The 19,910-nt window shown below is 42.1% G+C and overlaps 1 protein-coding gene across 1 annotated transcript in view; it reads left to right on the forward strand.

Moving 5' to 3' along the window:
• Positions 1-19,910, forward strand: part of PRELID2 (PRELI domain containing 2) — a 71,586-nt gene that overhangs the window by 19,536 nt on the left and 32,140 nt on the right. Inside the window, exons 2-3 of the mRNA XM_083181914.1 lie at positions 12,561-12,618; positions 17,063-17,136. Coding sequence (XP_083038040.1) covers positions 12,561-12,618; positions 17,063-17,136 — 132 coding nt within the window. The remainder of the gene's footprint in view (positions 1-12,560; positions 12,619-17,062; positions 17,137-19,910) is intronic.

Raw genomic sequence — 19,910 nt, forward strand, 5'->3', positions numbered from 1 at the left:
GTTGGGTTGGCTCAGTCCACACAAAGCAGGCATGTCCGGACCATTTGCGAGGTAGCACTGTGACCTAAAATACAGAGGCCCAGCACCTGCCTTCGCAGTTATGCTGCATAGGCATGGGGCTACCCTGAAGATGCATGGTTATGGCGAAGCATTCACATCATTGTGACTGCAAAATGATGCAATTGCATGACTGAAAAAGGGCCTGGAATGCGCCACGGCCTTGCCCTGCGCAGAACTACAACTCATGCTGAATTAGGCCCATAGGGGCACATATATTAAGTCTGGTGATGAGATAAAATGTAAGGTACAGTAATAATGCAGCAGCCAATCATCTGAGTTTGAAAAATGACAGCTAGGAGTTGATTGACTGGTGCACTATCACCTTCCACTTCATCACTTCACCACGCATAATTCATATGCCCCATAGTGTCTGGTATTAAACAGATGAGCTATCTGAAATAAGCAAATTACGATTATAATACAGGTAGAAAGGACTTAAGACTGGAGACCACCCCATGAATACAAATAGCAGTGTTTCATTTCTTATGTAGAAGGATCAAATTTTGAACCATGGCTTCAGTAACAGTATCCCCTAAAACAGGGAGGGCAGAAAGTTCTGGTACTTGGAGAGCTGTATACATTCACCATATGGCTTCATTGAAGACTCCAGCATTCTCCAGTTTGATGGAACATTGGTTGATTAACTCCTACTTGCCTACGTGACCCTCTCCACGAGGGAGAACATGCGCTGTTCCTGGACTTCCCTGGTAATGTATGATTGCCATCACCTGTGGGGAGCTAGGTAATTGACAAGAAAGGTGTTTCACCACAGGTGATGGGAATCGTACATTACAAGGGAAGTCCAGGAACCAGATCCTGGAGAGGGTCAGGTAGGCAAGTACTTGTCCCACAGTCCCCTGTACACAAACCCAACAATAGTTTAGCTGACATGTTGTCTTCGAAGATAAATATAGCTTTATCTTGTGAGTATTTTAGGTAGAGAAACGTTAATGAGCTTTGTGTCGATAGCCTGGCGGTTGAAATGCCAACTGAGAGAATGCTAACAATGGTATCCCAACTTGTTGAGTTCCTTAATGGCCCCCCCACACACAAAGCTGCTTTTTTTGAGAACTGCCCTGTGCGACACATCTCCCTGCGTGAGGTCATGTACTAATGATAAAAGAAATGAAGAGCAGGTGCTTTTCTTAACAGATAAAATATGGACAAACATCTCATCGATAGTTGTCACAGAAACTGCAGGCTGACCAATTTGTTAGATTGAGATTTCCTGGTGCTACTCTGAGCAGGACTGAAGAGTGGCAGGAGTAGAGAGATTTGGGTGGATGCTGCTGATTTGTACTAGTAAGTGGTTGCATGTAGCCATCCAGCAGACAAATGTAGATGACTTCTCCGTAAATTACTTTTGCATTTTTATTATAGTGCGTTGGTGAAACACATTTTTAAAGGGAACATTATGACGGTTTAATATTTATTCCAGAGCCTGAAGAATGCATGAGAGAGTTGATCTGAGATCTGTTTCAAGAACAGCGGTTGTTGGGAAGATGGGTATACAATAAAAATGTACTTCTTCTTTTAGTGGACACCTCAATAACTATTCCCAATGCAGTAATACAATTCTCAGGGAAACAGTCTTAGGCCTAGTTCAGATCTGTTTGCAGGACAAATTTAGAATACACGTCCAGTAATCAGTGTCCCCTCGCGGGGCTCGCTGTGCTCGCCACGCTTCGGGATCGTTTTACGTGTCCCCTCGCAGGGCTCGCCACGCTTCGGGCTCAGTGGCTCGCTGCGCTCGCCACACTTTATAAAAAGAACTCCACACCGATGTGGATAGTGGGGGTATGAACAGGTCGCGAGGACACGTATCGTGCACGCTCGCCACGCTTAGGGGTGACGTGGATAGTGGGGGTGTGCTAAATAGCATTACGTATCGAACCGTATGCAAATCGCATGCAATATTTGCATACGATTTGCATGTGATTTGCATACGATGCGATCCGCAGGGAAGTGCCGCCGTGAAACTACACAAGTACCAGTAAATCCTCCAAGGGAGCTCAGGGGAAATTGCTTCTGACTTGTCCTTAGGACAACTCGGACCAGTGTATGGGGCCTTTAGATTTGGGGGAAGTTATTTTGTTTCCGTGCAGGGTAAATATTGGCTCTATTATTTTTACACTGCAAATTAGATTTCTATTTTAACACACCCTACCTAAATCTAGCTCTCTTTACATGTTACATCTGCCCCACCTGCAGTGCACATGGTTTTGCCCATTTTGAGAACAAATTTGCCCTCCAGTCAGGTCTGAATTCAGTCTATTGTGTTGTCATAGTAAGACCAACTGTCCTGCTCATGTCAATACACTGATTACATTAGTTGTACATTGCAGTTCACATGCTGACACCAGTCACTGCACACAACAATTATCTGTATCTCTAATCTTTTAAATGATGATTTAGCAGAAGACCTTACTGGTGTCCTGCAATATATATAACCTACTGTATATAGTCTGGATAACGGCTGTGTAATGAACGTTTGGTGAGTGTACAGCCATTTAAGGTGTTCTAGTTTTCTTAAATTAAAAACAGAGGAATATTGAGAGTGGGAATTGTAGACAAGACAGCAGTAATTCTCCTGGTAAATCACATTATCACTTCCATTCATGCTGTCTACTGCAAAGTACTTAATTTTCTCTATACAGTGGTGGCATCCTGCAAATAATGACAATAGGCATTCTTCCAATAGCATGATCTCTCCGCTATTATTTTCAGACTTTCTGCTGAGAAACTTGCTGCAGCAATAGAGTTAAAAGCTATTTCTCTTCTGTAGCATTCGGAGCTGTGGGGAAAAGTGCCTACACAGAAAAGAACTTACAGCCAACACAAATTACGGCAGACATACAAAGCCGAAGAAATAATTCTCAAAACATTGACATTAATAGAGGGGCCTCACGAATTGCTGAACCTTTTATATGTTTTATAATGGATAAGAGAAGTAAAGTTTTGCCACTTACAGTTCTCTTACAGCGGGTGTGAAACTGTTAGTTGATTTTGTTACTTAAAACCCTAAGGCGAACAAGACGGCAATTGCTACATAAGTGATATAATTTTAACTGCCAAAAGCCAGAAAGGGAGATGAGAAATCTTGCAAAATGCTATGCAACTAAAGCCGTCATAGAGCATGAACAGTAAAAAAGTCCATAGTTGCCAGTCGTCCATCATTTTCCGGGTCCGTCCCACATTTGGAGATTTATGTCTGGAAAGTCCTTATTGTTCCTTACTTCATAAACGAGCATAATCTGCTTTGTGAATGCAGTTCTTCTCTTGCCTATAATATTGAAGGAATATTTCAACAAATAAATAACAGCGTTACTCTATGATTAAAAATGAGTAAACATGACACTATCCGGTTTGTAGACTTGAAAGTCAGCTAATACTGTGTATCAAAGCAGATCTTAATACTGTTAATAATGTCAACAGCAAAAATGTTTTTTTGTAAAACTGTTGCATAATATGGAAATTATACTATATAATGGCGCAGGGCCATTTCTAGATAGAATAGTCTCCCAGTGCGAACAATAAAAATATGCACCACACACACACAGGGCCTGATGCAATTGTTTAATTGCACTGATTCTCCCATCTAAAGTGACGGTAGGGGCCATATGCAATTTAATGATTTTTGTAGCACTCATTAACGTGAGGGTTTAGGTGCACAAAGTGACTAGTAAATTATGTTTGCGTGCCTTTGGCAGAAACAACTGAATGACCCCACGTGTGGGGGCATGGGTGCCATAATGAGGGCAAGAATTGAATCCAGCCCATAGACATTCTAAAAATGTCCTATTTACGTGCGCCCAAAAAGGGGGCATGGCCTTGCTGCAATGGGTGTGGTCTTGCAGGAAAATACTACCTTACACTGAGATAAAAGAACCCCTTTCACCATATTGTGCCCCACACAGTAATGCCCCTTGCATCATATTATGCTTTACACAATAATGCCCCCTTCACCATTTTATGCCCAAACAGTTATGCCATTGAATGCATATTATGCCCCACACAATAATGCCCCTTGATAATAAGGCCAAAGTACCTTCTCTATTGCGGTCTAGCCATGTCCGGGGACTGCTGTTCCCTCCTTCCTCCTTCAATGAGTCACTATTAAATATCCCTCCCAAAATGGCTTTTGCCTTCTCCAGCATCCTTCACAAATCTCTGAAGTGGAGGCCAATTTTGGAGGGACATTATCAATAGTATTCCATTGGGAATACTGTCTGCAGCACTGGCCATGGTTGCAAGCAACCCATGCATTTGCACAGTTCTACTATGCAGTAATACAAACAGGACAGACCTAATAATAACAACCCACATTTTAGGGTAGCCTATTCATAATTACAAGCACCTTTTCTTTCTTAGATATTAATTCAAGCTTCATTGCAAAAACATTAAGGGCTTGAGAGATAAGCGGTACTTATGTAGTATCTGGGCTGCCGATTTTCTGATTTTCGGCAAAATCGCATCCGATATCGCATGCGATTTTGCATAGGATTCAATGTCCTGTTCATTTCCCCACTATCCAAGTGGGCATGGAATTGGATATAAACCTGCCGAGCCCGAAGCGTGGCGAGCGAATGCAGATTTCTTAAAAAGTATTTTGTGTCCCCTCGCGGGGCTGGCTACGCTTCGGGCTCGGTGGCTCGCTTCCTCTTGCCACAGGCTTATATCCATGCCCACTTGGATAGTGGGGAAAGGAAAAGGACCCCTTTTTGCCATTGAATTCTATGTTAAAATGGACTCAGACCATTTTAACATTGAATCCTATGGAAAAATCTGGACCATCGCATACGATTTGGTTGCATGTGATACTATGCTACCGATCCGACACGATATCTAATTCGGACGCCCAGATACTACATAAGTACCAGATAAGCTTTCTGTCATTGGCATCCATACTGCCCCTCAACCAAGGTTCATTCAACCTTCTAGAATGTATCTAATAATTGATGAGCCTATTTCCTGCTATCTGTTCAAACTCCACATATATGACCAGATACACAATAGAACTTCTTCCCTGTGTGTCTCCACTAAAATAGACCTGTCATTGGAGATGTCTGCAGCCTGTGGTTTAGTTTTCTTAAGTTACAAGCGTCATTGGCACTATAGTTATCGGCCCCCAATTTGCTACATAAATAGCAGCTGGTGCTCTGGAAATGTGCACCCAATTTAAAGAGAATGCATCTTTAGAATTCTTTAACAAAACTTGTATAATTCTTCCCATTATATGTACTCTGTATAGTAGCTGTATCTGTTTTATCATTCTATATGCACAGTGTGTTTTGCAGTAAAAAAATAAAAAATGCAAGAAAAATTAGTAACAGAGAAAAAAAATCTCAGGTACAAGGTAGGTAAAAGGTTTATGGGGGGGGAGGGGGGTCCTTAGAATGCACACCCGATTTGCATGAGGTGCTATCATGCTGGGACTTGTAGTTCTGCAAAGAAAAACATGTGGTGCAGATGCACACTCCATATTATTAATCAAAATCAATAAATAATAGAGGTTCTTGGTATATTCATTGGCCAAGAAATATTTTCCCACCAACCAGCTTCACGGTGACCTCATTTCTGGTGGGTCCCTAATACTAAGTATGAATCTGGGGCGTGGAACCCCAAAAAGGCCAGCATAAGCCAGTCACCCCCAGGGTAAAAAGTGTAGTGCTAGGAAGTATAATATTAGTGAAAATAAATAGTGCTAAATAAATGTTAGGGTGTGCCACTCCAAAAGCAACTCGGTTACACCAACCCAAGGGGAGCCGCGCCCCTAATCCATCTCCAAGACTAGCAATTAGTGTAGACCCCTATGAATATACTAGCAATAACTGACATCAATGAAGCATGAGGTTTAGAGTTCTTGTGCATTGAAAAGCTGCTTTCTCATTCATTTTGACAAAGGGCCTGATTCAGACGTGTGCAGTGCGCTCTGTTTGACAATATGCTAATGCCATAGGAGGCATATGAAAGCAAAGCTTGCACACTGCTGTTATCGCAGAGCCAAGTGCTGCAACTAAAGAAGCAGGATCATATTACTACTGCAGCCATCAATCGCAACATTGGTGATTAATAAAGCTTATAAAACTGAAAAGAGGAAAATGATAGATATAACCTGAATGGTCAACATTCCAAGGATGCAATAGAGAAATGACAGACCTCTCTTGCAATCTGATTGGATGCCATGGGCAGGGCCGTAACTAGGGGGGGGCTGGGGGGTCACGCGCACCGGGCGCTGGAGGTGAGGGGTGCTGTGAGGTCCGGTGACAGGTGTGTGGTCGGACGCTGTAGCGGCATGTTTGACTCCGTCCATCTCCTACTAGCGCGGCTGCAGGAAGCGCTGATGACTTCGAAAAGACTTGCCGGACGCTGATTGGCTGAATTCAGCCAATCAGCGTCCGGCAAGTCTTTTTGAAGTCATCAGCGCTTCCCGCCGCAGCGCTAGTAGGAGACGGACGAAGTCAAAGTAAGATTCGGTGAGAGGACTGTGCGGGGAGGGGGGGGTCTCCGGCGCCAGGGACAAGGCGTCATTTGGTCCGGTCCCCCCTGTCAGCTGCTAACTAAGCAGCGGGGAATAAACGCTGTGCGCATGCTGGGGGCTGGGGGCATGGCTAGAGGCTCACAGAGCCTCTGGGTCATGCCCCCATAGCGGCAAAATGGGGGCGTGGCCTCGCGGGAGAGCAGCGATTATAGACCATGCCCCCAAATTAGGCCACGCCCCCCCGAAAATTTCGGCGCGCCTCCGGCGCGCACCAGCATCAATAGGGGGGGCACCAAATGACTGCCTTGCCCCGGGCGCCGGAAACCCTAGTTTCGGCCCTGCCATGGGCAACATTATCTCTTCATTTTTAAAATCTTTAGCAAATTTACCATTTAGAGTATAATGATTTTTAAGACCGCATAACTGTAGTAATTCCGTACTTTGCAACAGATATCCCCTCCTATTAGTGGTTCCCAAACTGTGTGCCTAGTCACACAGATCCTGCACGGGTGCCTCAGGTTGGTGGTGCAGGATCAAATCAAATTACAGTATTTATGATCAAAGTGATAGGCAAAACCAGTGCTATTGGTACCAATCATTACACATGTTGACAATAAGAAGCAAAACTGTCAACACCAAATAAATGAAACTATAAATCATGGGTAGGCTCAGTTTGTTTAATTTAAGATTTTTTCTAAATATATTAATTAAAAAACTTTTAGAATAGGGGTGCCATAAACCAACTCCTGATAGTGTAGGGTGCCGTGAGAAAGTTTGGGAACCGCTGCCCCATATGCTTTCAGCAGCCTTTAGATAAATGGCCTGCAGAAGACGTGCTTTTCTCTTCATCACCATTAGGTGACACTAGAGCCATTGTAAGTTTGAATTGAAATTGACTTAAAGCGAATATGAAAACCCTTTTAAAGAAATTCTATATTTCATTTTTAGCTCTAATGTTGTTTTTGTAAATAAATGATTTCAACAATCCATGTTTGCTGTTACAATTAATGGGGGTATTGTAGGTTTGCTGTAAAGGGTATGGGTCATTGGGTCGACCCGCATTAGGACCACTGAAGGTCGACATGGCTTAGGTCGAAACATGAAATAGGTCGACATGGCTATGGTAGACAGGGTCAGAAGGTCGACAGTCAAAAGGACAACATGACTTTTTCACATTTATTTGTTCCGAATGTTGACATAAGTCGAAATGGACACCATCAAAAGTGTACATTTATTTGTTCCGAATGTTGACATAAGTCGAAATGGACACCATCAAAGTGTACAAAGTCCCCTCACATGGCACGTTGCACGCACCATGCTTGGGCACTATTTTATTCTCCCACCATGCCATAGTGCAGTGATGGCTAACCTTGACACGCCAGCTGTTGTTAAACTACACATCCCAGCATGCCCTGCTACAGTTTTACTGTTTGGCCATGCTAAAACTGATGCAGGGCATGCTGGGATGTGTAGTTCAACAACAGCTGAAGTATCGAGGTTAGCCATCACTGCCATAGTGGATGGTAAGGCATGTCGGCTCAAAAAAGTCCACTTTTTCACTGTCGACCTTCCCATTGTTGACCTAATGAGTAATTTTATGGCAGGGGGCTATCCTATGGTCCCTGAAAAGGTGTTGTGAAATGCAGTTTATCCGTGATTCAGGGATTTTGTTACATCTGCCTCAGTGTTGTCTTTTTAGGTGAGCAAACTTGAAAATAAAAATCAGGTTTAAATGTTTTTGCCAAAAGTGTGTATTTTCTTTTCAGATGACCTAATAAGATAGGTCAACTTCCATTTTTATTGCCTGATGTATCTTCACAGATAATTGGATAACGGCCTAATAGTGCAGGTTTATATGATATCCAGGCTTGAGCACAGAGGGTTATATTAAAATATCTGATAGCACAGATGCTTAACCAGTACATCAGACAGATACTCCATTTAGGCATTCTGGATAATGGTTTAAAGGGGTGCTTCAAGAGAGGAGGAGGCCTGTGTGCAGCCTCTGACGGGCCCCATCCTCTCTTCTGGCCGCAGCGTCCTGATCACCCAGCACAATAGAATTTGAGCATTAGAGCACTCAGACTCGATTGCGTGTGCGCAGACCTCCAGAAAAATGGAGCGGCTGACATTTTTCTGGCGATTCTGACTCTGGAGGGTACGTTTTATGAAACGAAGCCCGCTCGAACCAAAAGTTTTGAATGCTAGTCTGCTACCTTGTGATCGCCTCTGTGTTTCTGTATGTGTGAAAGAGATGTAGGTTTACTCACTGCCAGCAGATAGCAGTGTTTTGGTTACACACTGACACTAGACATCTCCTATATATTTAGCCAGATCTGTCAATCACTGTGTGTATAATGCTGGGAGGAATTACATTTACACAGTTAACTCTGCCTCCCTCCTACACACACAATCCAACAGATCTGGCCAGCCCCGCAGCAGGATCAGGGGCGGGAGCAGTCAGGTCAGGAGAAGGAGCAGCAGCGGTAGGCTGTAGACGCAGTGAAGAACTGCGACATTGGGAGCAGGAGAGCCGCAGGGAGTATACGCTCCCCGGCTCTCCTGCTCCCACTGCCGCTTCTGATGATCCTCTCTGCATATTGACCCCCTCCCTCCCCACCCCCATACCTCCCAACTTGCAGACAGACGGTGGAGGGACACTGAGAATCGCGCTTTGGGGGCGTTGCCTATGCTCCCGTTTTGACGCTATGGGGGCATGACCCAGAGGCTCTGTGAGCCTCTAGCCATGCCCCCTAGCTGCGGGAATAGATGCTGTATGCATAGTGTTTAATCTCTGCTGCTCAGCAGCCGACAGGGGACTCCCAACAGCCCCCCCTCACCACGGGACACTGCCGGCCACGGGAAAACCGAATAGCAGTGTGACCGACACCCCATCCCCCTTGGAGATCCGTACCCCAATACTTCTGCACGGTGTTGATCTCCGTCCACAGTAGTGGGAAACAGCAGATGTCAGCCCTCCTGCCGAATGTAAGTAATTGTGGGGCAGATGTATTAACCAGCGTTAGGTGCAAAAATGCACTTAACGCTGGTTAACTGATTACGTCTGTCCCTAATGTATTACTAGCGCACCTAACGTGCGCTAGTTACAGCCCGCCGAGTTACGCTCGGCGGGGCTGTCCCTGCAATCCCCCCCAGGGATTAACGGCCGGGGCGATGTATTAACAGCCTTCAAGGCGTTAATTCGCCCCGGCCGCTTCGCCAGCTCAGGGCTAGCGTTGTCCTATCCCCCACTATGGGGACAACGCTAGCCCTGCGTCTGGCTTGGGCTGCGCTGGAGATCTCGCGGTTTTTGCGAGATCTCGCGCATGCCCAGTAAGCCGGGCGGGGGTCGTGACGGGGAGTGCGCATGTGCGGGGCGGCGAGGGAGCCGATGAGGAGAGCCGTTAACGCTGGGCATAACGGCTCTCCTTATCGGCTTGGGGGATGTTAATACATCTCCCCATAACGAGTGCCCGCTTCTCCTCGTTATGCAGGAGAAGCGGGACTCGTTATTTCACAAACGTAATCTGCCCCAATGATACATCTGCCCCACTGTGTGCGGTGGCAGGCTATTTTAAATCCTGTGACAATAAATATACTCCACAAAGGCCGCACACTGATAAGAAAGAAAACGAATAGGCAGTGGAAGATCATAATATTGATCTGATGGGGGGCAATGTGCACGGTGTAGGGCCCCCTGGGACTCAGAGGCCCATGTACACCAATAAATGCACCACTGATAGTTTAATATTGTAATGGTTGTGCAGCTGCCAAAGCATGAATGCCTTTTTGTCCCCCTTTTTTTTTTTTTTTTTTTGGTGACTACAAAATTGCTAAACTCCTGCAATGTTGCCCAAGGACACACCTCACAAAATGGTAAAGCTTTTAAAAATGAAAAGAGGTGATGTTGTCCTTAGTTCCTAATCAAATACAGTCTATCATTTCTCTACTGTATCATAAAAACGATAGTTTGGTTGCTATGGGCAACATCACCTCTTTTCACTTTTTTTTTTTTTTTTTTTTTTTTTTTTTAGAAGCTTTTAGTAAATGTACTCCTCACAGTTCAGGTTTCAGTGATATGAAGACTGCAGAAATAGTTTAATAAAAAATAAGTTACTAATTAGGTCACCTGTGCTCAGGCTTGGAAATCACATACCTAGACTGTTGTTGTGCCTTGAGGACCGAGGCTGGTAGAACCTGTTCTATAGACACCATTAGAACGCCATTGGGAATTTGAATACGTTAATGTCATTCTTGCAGCTGAATATTTCATCTATAGCTAATTATCTGACATCTTTACCGTTATAACCATGGTTACAGATCACTTAAGAAAAATGTGTCACAATTCCTTTGCCCCATTTACTTTCTGTTAAATAATTGGTCTTGATGCTTGTAGATCTAGATTTCAAGCACCATGGAGTTTAAACCAATATAGGGGCTGATAAAGATATTAGACCAAAGAACTTTTTGTGTCAGTAGACTTCTTTTTTTTTTTTTTGGCTTCTATCCTTATGCATTTAAGACTATACATAGGGCTTAAAGTAATACTCGGGAGGTCATGGAATTTCTTTCCCAAGCCATCAACTGCCCCTACCCCCGCACATTAGGTTGAGTCTAGGCTATAAATTTGTTCCCTACCTCCCATAAAGGGACAGTGGTCTTAAAAGGAAGTGACGTGGTTACACAATAGTACCCCAATTCAAATTATACCACACAATAGTGCACTTATATTCCCATTTAAACGGCATGTGATGCCCCTGATTCATATTACACCACATAGTACTCCTTATTCACATTAACACACAATAGACATTCCCCCTTAATATAATGTCCACATTAGTATTGCCGCTTATACACCATATGCCCACAACTGTTTTGTGCTTTACAAAAGAAATCCACAGCATAATGCCATAATACAGGAGTGGCCCTTATTCACATATCTGCCTCTGTTATTCCAGCAGCTCCATGGCCTGTGTACCTTCAGACCCCTTTCACCTGCTTTTTAGCATTCACAGTGCCTGCTCTTCTTCACTACAGTGGTAGTGGTGGCAGGACATCACTTATGCCATGCTAGAAAAGGTAGCCGCTAGTACATGCTTTCTGTTTGAATTACTGTGCAGGGCTGTGGGTAATTCAAACTAGTTCCCTCTACATCACATGATGCAGAACTCCGTTTCACACTGTCCCCCCCCCCCCCCCCTTTAACCCCTGACTAAACTACTCAAAGCAGAATGGGAGAAATAGGGATATTGGAACACTGGCTGAGTACTGTAAACTTATGCAAACTAGACCTATATTATACACCTTATCATTTCCACTATCAATTTAAATTAAAGTTATATTATAATATTTTCTGTGACACTGATGTTTTTAGTAACTGGATTTTTTGGTGTGCAACACATAAATATATATATATATATATATATATATATATATATATATATATATATATATATATATATATATAATGTCCAGCAATAAATGGCACTCCGGAGACACGTTTCAGCTGAAGTAAATTGTATTGGAAAGGCTAAGCTTTCGGGGTTTGACCCCCTTCTTCAGAGCACACAATCCTACAGCTGTAGGATTGTGTGCTCTGAAGAAGGGGGTCAAACCCCGAAAGCTTAGCCTTTCCAATACAATTTACTTCAGCTGAAACGTGTCTCCGGAGTGCCATTTATTGCTGGACATTGTGTATTATCTCTTTTATTTGGGCACCGGGGCCAGCTGTGATCGATAACCAGAGTGCCGGCTGCATTGGATTTTATATATATATATATATATATGTGTGTCTCATTTTTGGTAAGAAAATGGATATACTGTACAGTATCGTTAAATGCCAACAATTTTCTTTAATACCAGTATGGAAAGTCATTTCAAATAAATGATACACTTACATATACTTTGTGTTCTTTACTTTTGTGTTCTTGTGTTTCTATATGGTGAACTTCTTAATTCTCTGTTTATCTCTCACTGGATAATCAGATTATTCTATAACCAGCTTCTTTTTCTCTCCTAGTATCCAACCCCTTTAGAAACACATGTTACAGCCATCAAAACAGTGGAAGAGAAAACTGGTAAGCTTTTATATACATTTCATTGTGTTTTAATAGGGCACAGACTGCAAACCAATAAGGGCAGAATGTGAGAGGCCTCCTTCTTCCTGCAACTGGACATACTGTAGTTGTACCGGTTTGATCTCTGGGACTATACAGTAGTATGTTGTATTAGGACAGTTGTGTTTTTTGACCCGGGTGTGGTATGATTGGCCTACAGTCGGGGTCCTGTCGGTCAGTATACGACATCGGATTCCTGGCTTCTGGTACTCCAACAGGGGGGTCAGCTCAAAAGAGCACCTTGCAGGCTCATTGCGCTCACCACAGGTTCTGCTCTACCTTTATGGGAGTCGCAGACCTCCATGAGATAGGATAGCCCCTGTTCGTTGGGATCCTGACTGTCGGGCATTCATCCGGCACCCTTTGGACCCTACAGTGTTTATTTCCCCTTTTTTTTATAGAAATCTTTCTAGTCAAGCTCATTATTCCCAAATGTAATTTATTTCTGATGATCTAATGGCTATTTACTCAAAAACAATGACCTACATTACTTCTTAAGTTGATTAATACCTAAAAACTAATTTCTTGTTGTCCTTTACTGGGATTCAAAGACCAAGCTTTTCCTACAGGTTTTGTTTTTCCATAAAGCAGTCTGTAAATGATATGACTGGAGTCATGGTCCGTATTACTATATTTTCCAGCTTTTGTAATGACTAATGGGGGGGGGGCAGCACAATAGATTGCGCTGGGGTGAAAGCGCTTCCTGGTGCTGCTGGAGTTGGGAAGCCAAGCCTAGTCTTGTGAATTGCTGGAGTCATCGAGGCAGGGACCATCAAGGGACCATCAAGGCACTGCTAGGGCGGTAAGTGGCAAAATGAGTGGAGCTGAGGCCTGAGCCTGGTAGGGATTTTTAGGTGAATATGAGCCAAAAATTGGAGGTGGGGGAGACACTTCTGCAGTGGTTGGGACCCTTATCAGGACCTGATTAGCTCCAGCAATGTAAGTAATAATGCACATCTCCAGAGCACAGGAATAGGGTTCCTTACAATATCATACAATCTCCAAACAAAGATTGTGTGCTTCAGATACAGTACATATTATGTATTTAATTAGGAGTCACATAACTGTGTATAGTTTTTGTTAATGTGAGAAAATGACTTAAGAGGTGTACACGCTTTACTACAGACCTTCCTTCTTATTTCTAACCTAAGCAAGTTATCACTCCTCTCCTCGTCATACTTTCAGACCTATATGAGTTAAAAAGTGATCTGTTTCTATATGTGTGTTTCCGTGAGTAATGTTTCTGCTTCTCCTTTTCATCTCCTGTTGAACAGAATTCTCTAAGTGAAAGAAAGAGTTGAGACTTTTACAATGTGACAATGTCTTTGTCAGACATCTTTGTTCCACTTTGCTTCATGCAAGGTCTATGGCCACAGCTAGTCACACAAATATTCCATTGTGGTTGAGGAAGTTTTGCTTGGTCTTCTATTTCATGTTTCTCCTTTTTTGTTCATTTTTTTTTTTTTTTCAACCAGATACTGCAACAGCCAATTTTTATAGTGTCCTCTATTTGTTACTGGGCACATAAAAGCAATATTGTAGATTCTGTACAAACGCGGTATCCAATTAGCCTCGATATGCCGGCACGCTGCTTATCAGGGATTTTGTTTCACCTGTCTCAAGCGATATAATCGGATGGGCTGAAAAGGAAAATGTGAGAAAATCAGGTCTATATAGATATAGTGGCAGCTTATGTTAGGAAGTAATGTTTCCTTAAATTTTCCCTGCATCTATCGCTCTACAGTTTCATCCTATATCCCCGAGTTCTAATACTTCTCTTGCTTTCTCTGCTGTACTTTGTTAAAACTTTTGGGTATAGCTGGTTTCTATTATGCCCCCCAATCTTTCCATTCTCTGCTTCAAACTACAGTATTACATGTAAGATCTTTTAATCTTTCAAGCTAGGTTTTGTGATACTGGCCTTGCACCATTCTAGTCGCCTTTCTGTACAGTCGGTAATGTATTAATATCTTTCTGAAGATATGGCCTCCAGAATTGCTTAGCATATTCTAGATGAGGCAGTACCAATGACGTAGCTTGGCATTATTACTTCTTTCTTCCTGCTGCTGATTTATCGCCCCATGCAACTAAGCATCTGACTTGCTTTCCTTATTACATTGCTTCTCTGCCTTCAAGTTATCTGAAATGTTGACTCTTATTTCCCCTAGTGTCCTGCCTAATATACTGCCTATTAATACTATATTTAGCATCTGGGTTTTTGAGACCCAAGTGCATCAAAGCAAAAAAAAACCTTAAAAATAAAAGTTGTGTAACGGAACCTGATTTTAAACGACTGCTCTAGAGGAATCTTGAAGCACCTGCACTGTCCTGTAAGTGTTTGTTTCACTGAAGGTCCCCATACAAGCTGCGATAAGCAGCATGCAATGCGACGTGTTATTGAGGGGATAGCACCCGATCGCACACGTGCGTTTTGCATGCAATGCGATCTGCGGGCACTACAAAAAGTATGTGCATCACATACTTTTTGTACTGTGCAATGCCCACGGGAGCCCGCATCGCACACTGCTTATCGTGTATGGGGACCTTAAGACTATCAACAAGTTGCAGGGGAAACACTCGGCTTCAGGCGTAGATCTCGGGACCAGCTGCATCTTTCATGGGAAACTACGTGTCTTGCTAATGAGTTTGTGGCCCCAAACATCTTTTGTGTTAATTCCCTGAAGGATAAACTGCAAATTTTGCTTACAAAGAAATGTCGTGATACGTGTGTACAATATAAAATATACATCACGATAATAGTTGGCACTACTGTCTTTAGGGAGTTCCGCTGAGCAGTAACAGACATCCACGTGAGCAGATGCTGGCATGTTCAGGGTGGTGGATCAAAGCAGTTATATGCACATTATAGAATGTGAAATGTTATTACTTTATTAAACAGGATTGTAAAATGGGGATAAGTACATATAATAGAGTAACATAATAAAGAGGCTGAATTGATGCCTGTGCTTGACTTTCTGTGCTATAGACTTTCATATCCATCTGGAAATACTGGCTTACATCCAGTGATGTCCAATTCTGGGCATGAATCATGGATTCATTCCTCTCCTGTGTGAAATTACAGGTCACTTATAACACAGTTTTAGCATTATGCAGATTGGTGTGCAATGCATATGCCAGAGGGGCCCCAAAATACCTGCCACCTTTTTTATATATACATATGGCAGTAGGCCTATGTTATAGGCTTATGTAATAGGATATACTGCTTATGTTTTTTGAGTAAAACAAATAACAGAACATAGTCAAAGTATCAGGGGTTGTATATGTCATTGGCTGTTTACAACATTTTGCAAACTTACAGTACTTCTTAAATGCCTTGGATGCAGAGTCTTAACCCTTTGGGAGCCAAGTGAATTTGACAAAGTTGGTGTGAAAATTGCCAAGCAAACCTTTGTATTCCCCATAATGACCTGTAATGTTACCTTATATAGGAAATATAATCTTTTTTTACACAACATTTTTTATTTAAATTTATATAACAAATGTGAGTGACGATGGCATTTTAGTAGATATTTTGCAGATCTCTCAGAGATGTTGGCACTCAAAGGGTAAAACTGCGTACACATTAGACAATTCGGTGAACATTGAACTTTGAATAGGGTAAATCAGATTTTTAGTGAAAAAGATTCACCGCATGGAGTGAAAACAGCCCGATTCGCCGAAAAAACCCCAGTGATTCCAGAGCAATGAATACTGCCCTAGGAGGGAGAAGAGGAGCTTTGGGCTGGCGTCCGGGAGGGATGATGTGTAGATGAGTGTAGCTCTGCATTTTTCCTGTGCACACCATACAGGCAATTTGCATGCAACTATGATTTGGGCTCTAAGATCACAATATTGTGTATAGAACAGTTGATGAGCACACTGGAAGGTATGGAGAATATTGCTGCTTGTTAGGTATAAATAAGTGTGTAAACTTTGTATATGAGGGAAGGTTATTGCATGAAAATATGCCTGTTATTGTAGGTAGGTAAGTGAGCAATTCAATCGATCTTACAGCACATAATTTCCAGCAACTTTTCTGCTGCATCCTCACACCCTATGTTGAATTTTTATTTGCTGGTTTAGTGTTCATTCTAGCAACCGCCATCTTTGAAAACTCATGCAGTTCCTCTTCCCTGCCTGGGACGTCGCTGTCTGGTGTAGTGCTTCTAGCACAGGTCTGGTTTGCATATCAGTACTGATATACAGACCTCACTTTGCTAGAAGCACTACAGCAGGGAAGAGGAACTGCGTGGGTTTTCAAAGATGACGAGTGCTAGAATGAACACTATGGATGTGTATGTTTGTGCCTGTGCCCTACTTCATATAATTGTGTAGTAATTTTATATTCAGTGTGCACTTTCCTATCTTTCTTCCCTCAGTTTTTTTCTTTTCTTTAAACAAACAGACCCAGCTACAGGCATTGTGTACAGACGGAGGATTGCAACTTGCAATAATGTCATTCCATCTTTTCTAAGGAAGGTAAGTTCTATTTCTACCTTCAGTCAACATCGTTTCCAGCTTTTTTGCGTGGCCTTTTCTCCAAGACCATGAAACATGTCCTTACAAATGAGTACAATAATTGTGATTGCAAAATCATTGTATAGAAGGTTGGTGGTGAGAGTGAACCCACTATGCTTCAGTTTTGAGTCTTGTAATAAATGTATCTCTCTGTCATCTTCATTTTCTTTGCTCCATTTTCTATATTTATCTCTTTCGCACCCTTGATGGATGATTTTCAGGGGCAAACGCAGAATTTCTAGAGGAGGGTTTCTAAGCCATGTAACCAGAATGGGAGTATGCAGCATGAGAAGAACCGACAATTTAAGACTAGAATTACAGTATGCGCTCGTTTAGACTTTTGTATATCAATAATTCCCTGTTCTCCATTTCTATTACACTATACGCACAACACTCAAACACAAGCATGTGCACCCTCACCTGTGCTTACACCTTGACACCGCACCTAACAAACTATTATATCCCTGTATCCATTTCGGGTCGCTGTGATGAAAATATACTGAATCGTTTGTTAAACCAGGCTAGATAATTACACAGTTTTTCGAACTTAATCAAATTTTGGAAAGATAGGTGGTGGGCGTTTTATGGTGGGTTAACAGCTGATTCAGGTGTAAATGTATGAAGGATTTATAAGGGGCGAGTAGTGTTTCAGTGAAGAAGTTGCCTGTGGCAACCAATCAACTGTTCTGTATAAATTTATAGTATGTCATTTATAAATGTTACTTCAGTGTTGATTGGCCGCCATGGGCAATATCTTCACTGGCTCACTTTTCCACTCTTATTACTGCTTCATATATTTATCCCTCAATTAAAAAAGTTATAACATGCTTAGGACCAGATTCTCTAAGCTTCAAAAGTGATAAAATGGAGAGTGATAATAAACAGCCAGCCAATCAGCTCCTGCATGCCATCTCACAGACTGTGGGGCAGATTAATTTATCTCTTGTTAAGGCTTAATACAAGTGTGATAAGGAAAGATAAACGTCCAGCCAATCAGCTCCTTGCTGACTTTTTTTCAAACACAGCCTGTAACATGGCAGTTAGCAGGTGATTGACTGGACGTTTATCTCTTTATCGCACTTGAATTTACCTCTTGTTAAAGCTTAATACATCTGCCCCTGTGTTTGAAAACTGTCAGACAGGAGCTGATTGGCTGGCTGTTTATCTTTCCTTATCACAGCATCCAATTTTATTTAGCTTTACACCACAAATAGAAAGCATCATGGCTACAGAGAAGAAACATGGAAAGGAAGCATGAAGCCTGCAGTTAAGGGTACACCATAAATCATACATACATACATACATACATACATACATACATACATACATACATACATACATACAAACAAAGAGGTAAATGTATTTAGCTCGGTGAAGTGATTTTTGTCACCGGCCAATCAGCTCCTAACTGTTATGTTACAGGCTTGATTTGAAAAGTGACAGGTAGGAGCTGATTGGCCGGTGTTAAAAACCAGACACTTTATCAGACACTTTATCACTTCACCGAACTTAATAAATCGACACCAAAATATCATATAGCATGGGCATTAACAAGTCTGATTTCCCCATAGCAAGACAGGAGTCCAAGAGGTAATTGTGAAGTCCTATAATGATGCAAGAAGAAAAAAGAATCAATGGAGGCAGCGCTGTGCAAAATCAAAATACACTTTATTAAAAATAATTAATATATAGTAACACTTTAAAATGGTTAAATACCATATATAAACAATTTAGCAGCCAAAATAATTCCTATAACAACATTTACAGAGTAATCCCCATATTATTAAGTTTTAGTAGCAAATGGTTAATTGCATGCATGCAGGGATTGGATTTATGGATTAGTTGTTTCTGTGATCACTGTATAGGGTTAGTATATTAGTTATAGCTCAGTCCAGTCCCACCTATGTGCACAAGGTACTTTAAGGGTATTTGAGTATACTTATAGTTTTCCAGCTGTTGGATAGGGCAAGTGGCTCCCAGACCCCGGTGTCACACTCCGACCATTGGTATACACCTCCAGAGGAAGCCGCTGAGATTCGTTTAGGTGGAGAAACGCGTAGAGGAGAGCGGGGACTTTGTTTGGCAGCCATTTTACAGATCCGGTGGAACCTTTGATATGACCAAATCATCTGGAAAAGTACCAATGGTCAGAGTGTGACACCGGGGTCTGGGAGCCACTTGCCATATCCAACAGCTGGAAAACTATAAGTATACTCAAATACCCTTAAAGTACCTTGTGCACATAGGTGGGACTGGACTGAGCTATAACTAATATACTAACCCTATACAGTGATCACAGAAACCACGAATCCATAAATCCAATCCATGCATGCAATTAACCATTTGCTACTAAAACTTAATAATATGGGGATTACTCTGTATATGTTGTTATAGGAATTATTTTGGCTGCTAAATTGTTTATATATGGTATTTAACCATTTTAAAGTGTTACTATATATTAATTATTTTTAATAAATAAGTGTATTTTAATTTTGCACAGCGCTGCCTCCATTGCTTCTTTTTTCTTGTGTGTCCATACATAAGGGGTCTGGTATTCCCCTTAATTGAGACAGCTGCAGTGCATAATCACACAATCTGCGCTCAGAAACCCTTCTGTTTTTTTCTTGTTTCTATAATGATGCACCGGTACTTATGTATTATCTGGACTCCCATGTTAAATGCACCTTATTTTTTCATACCCCTACTATCCAAATACGCATGGAGTTGATTTTATA

The sequence above is a fragment of the Crinia signifera genome, chromosome 4, assembly GCF_055691185.1.
Source record: "Crinia signifera chromosome 4, ASM5569118v1, whole genome shotgun sequence".
NCBI classification, from domain to species: domain Eukaryota; kingdom Metazoa; phylum Chordata; class Amphibia; order Anura; family Myobatrachidae; genus Crinia; species Crinia signifera.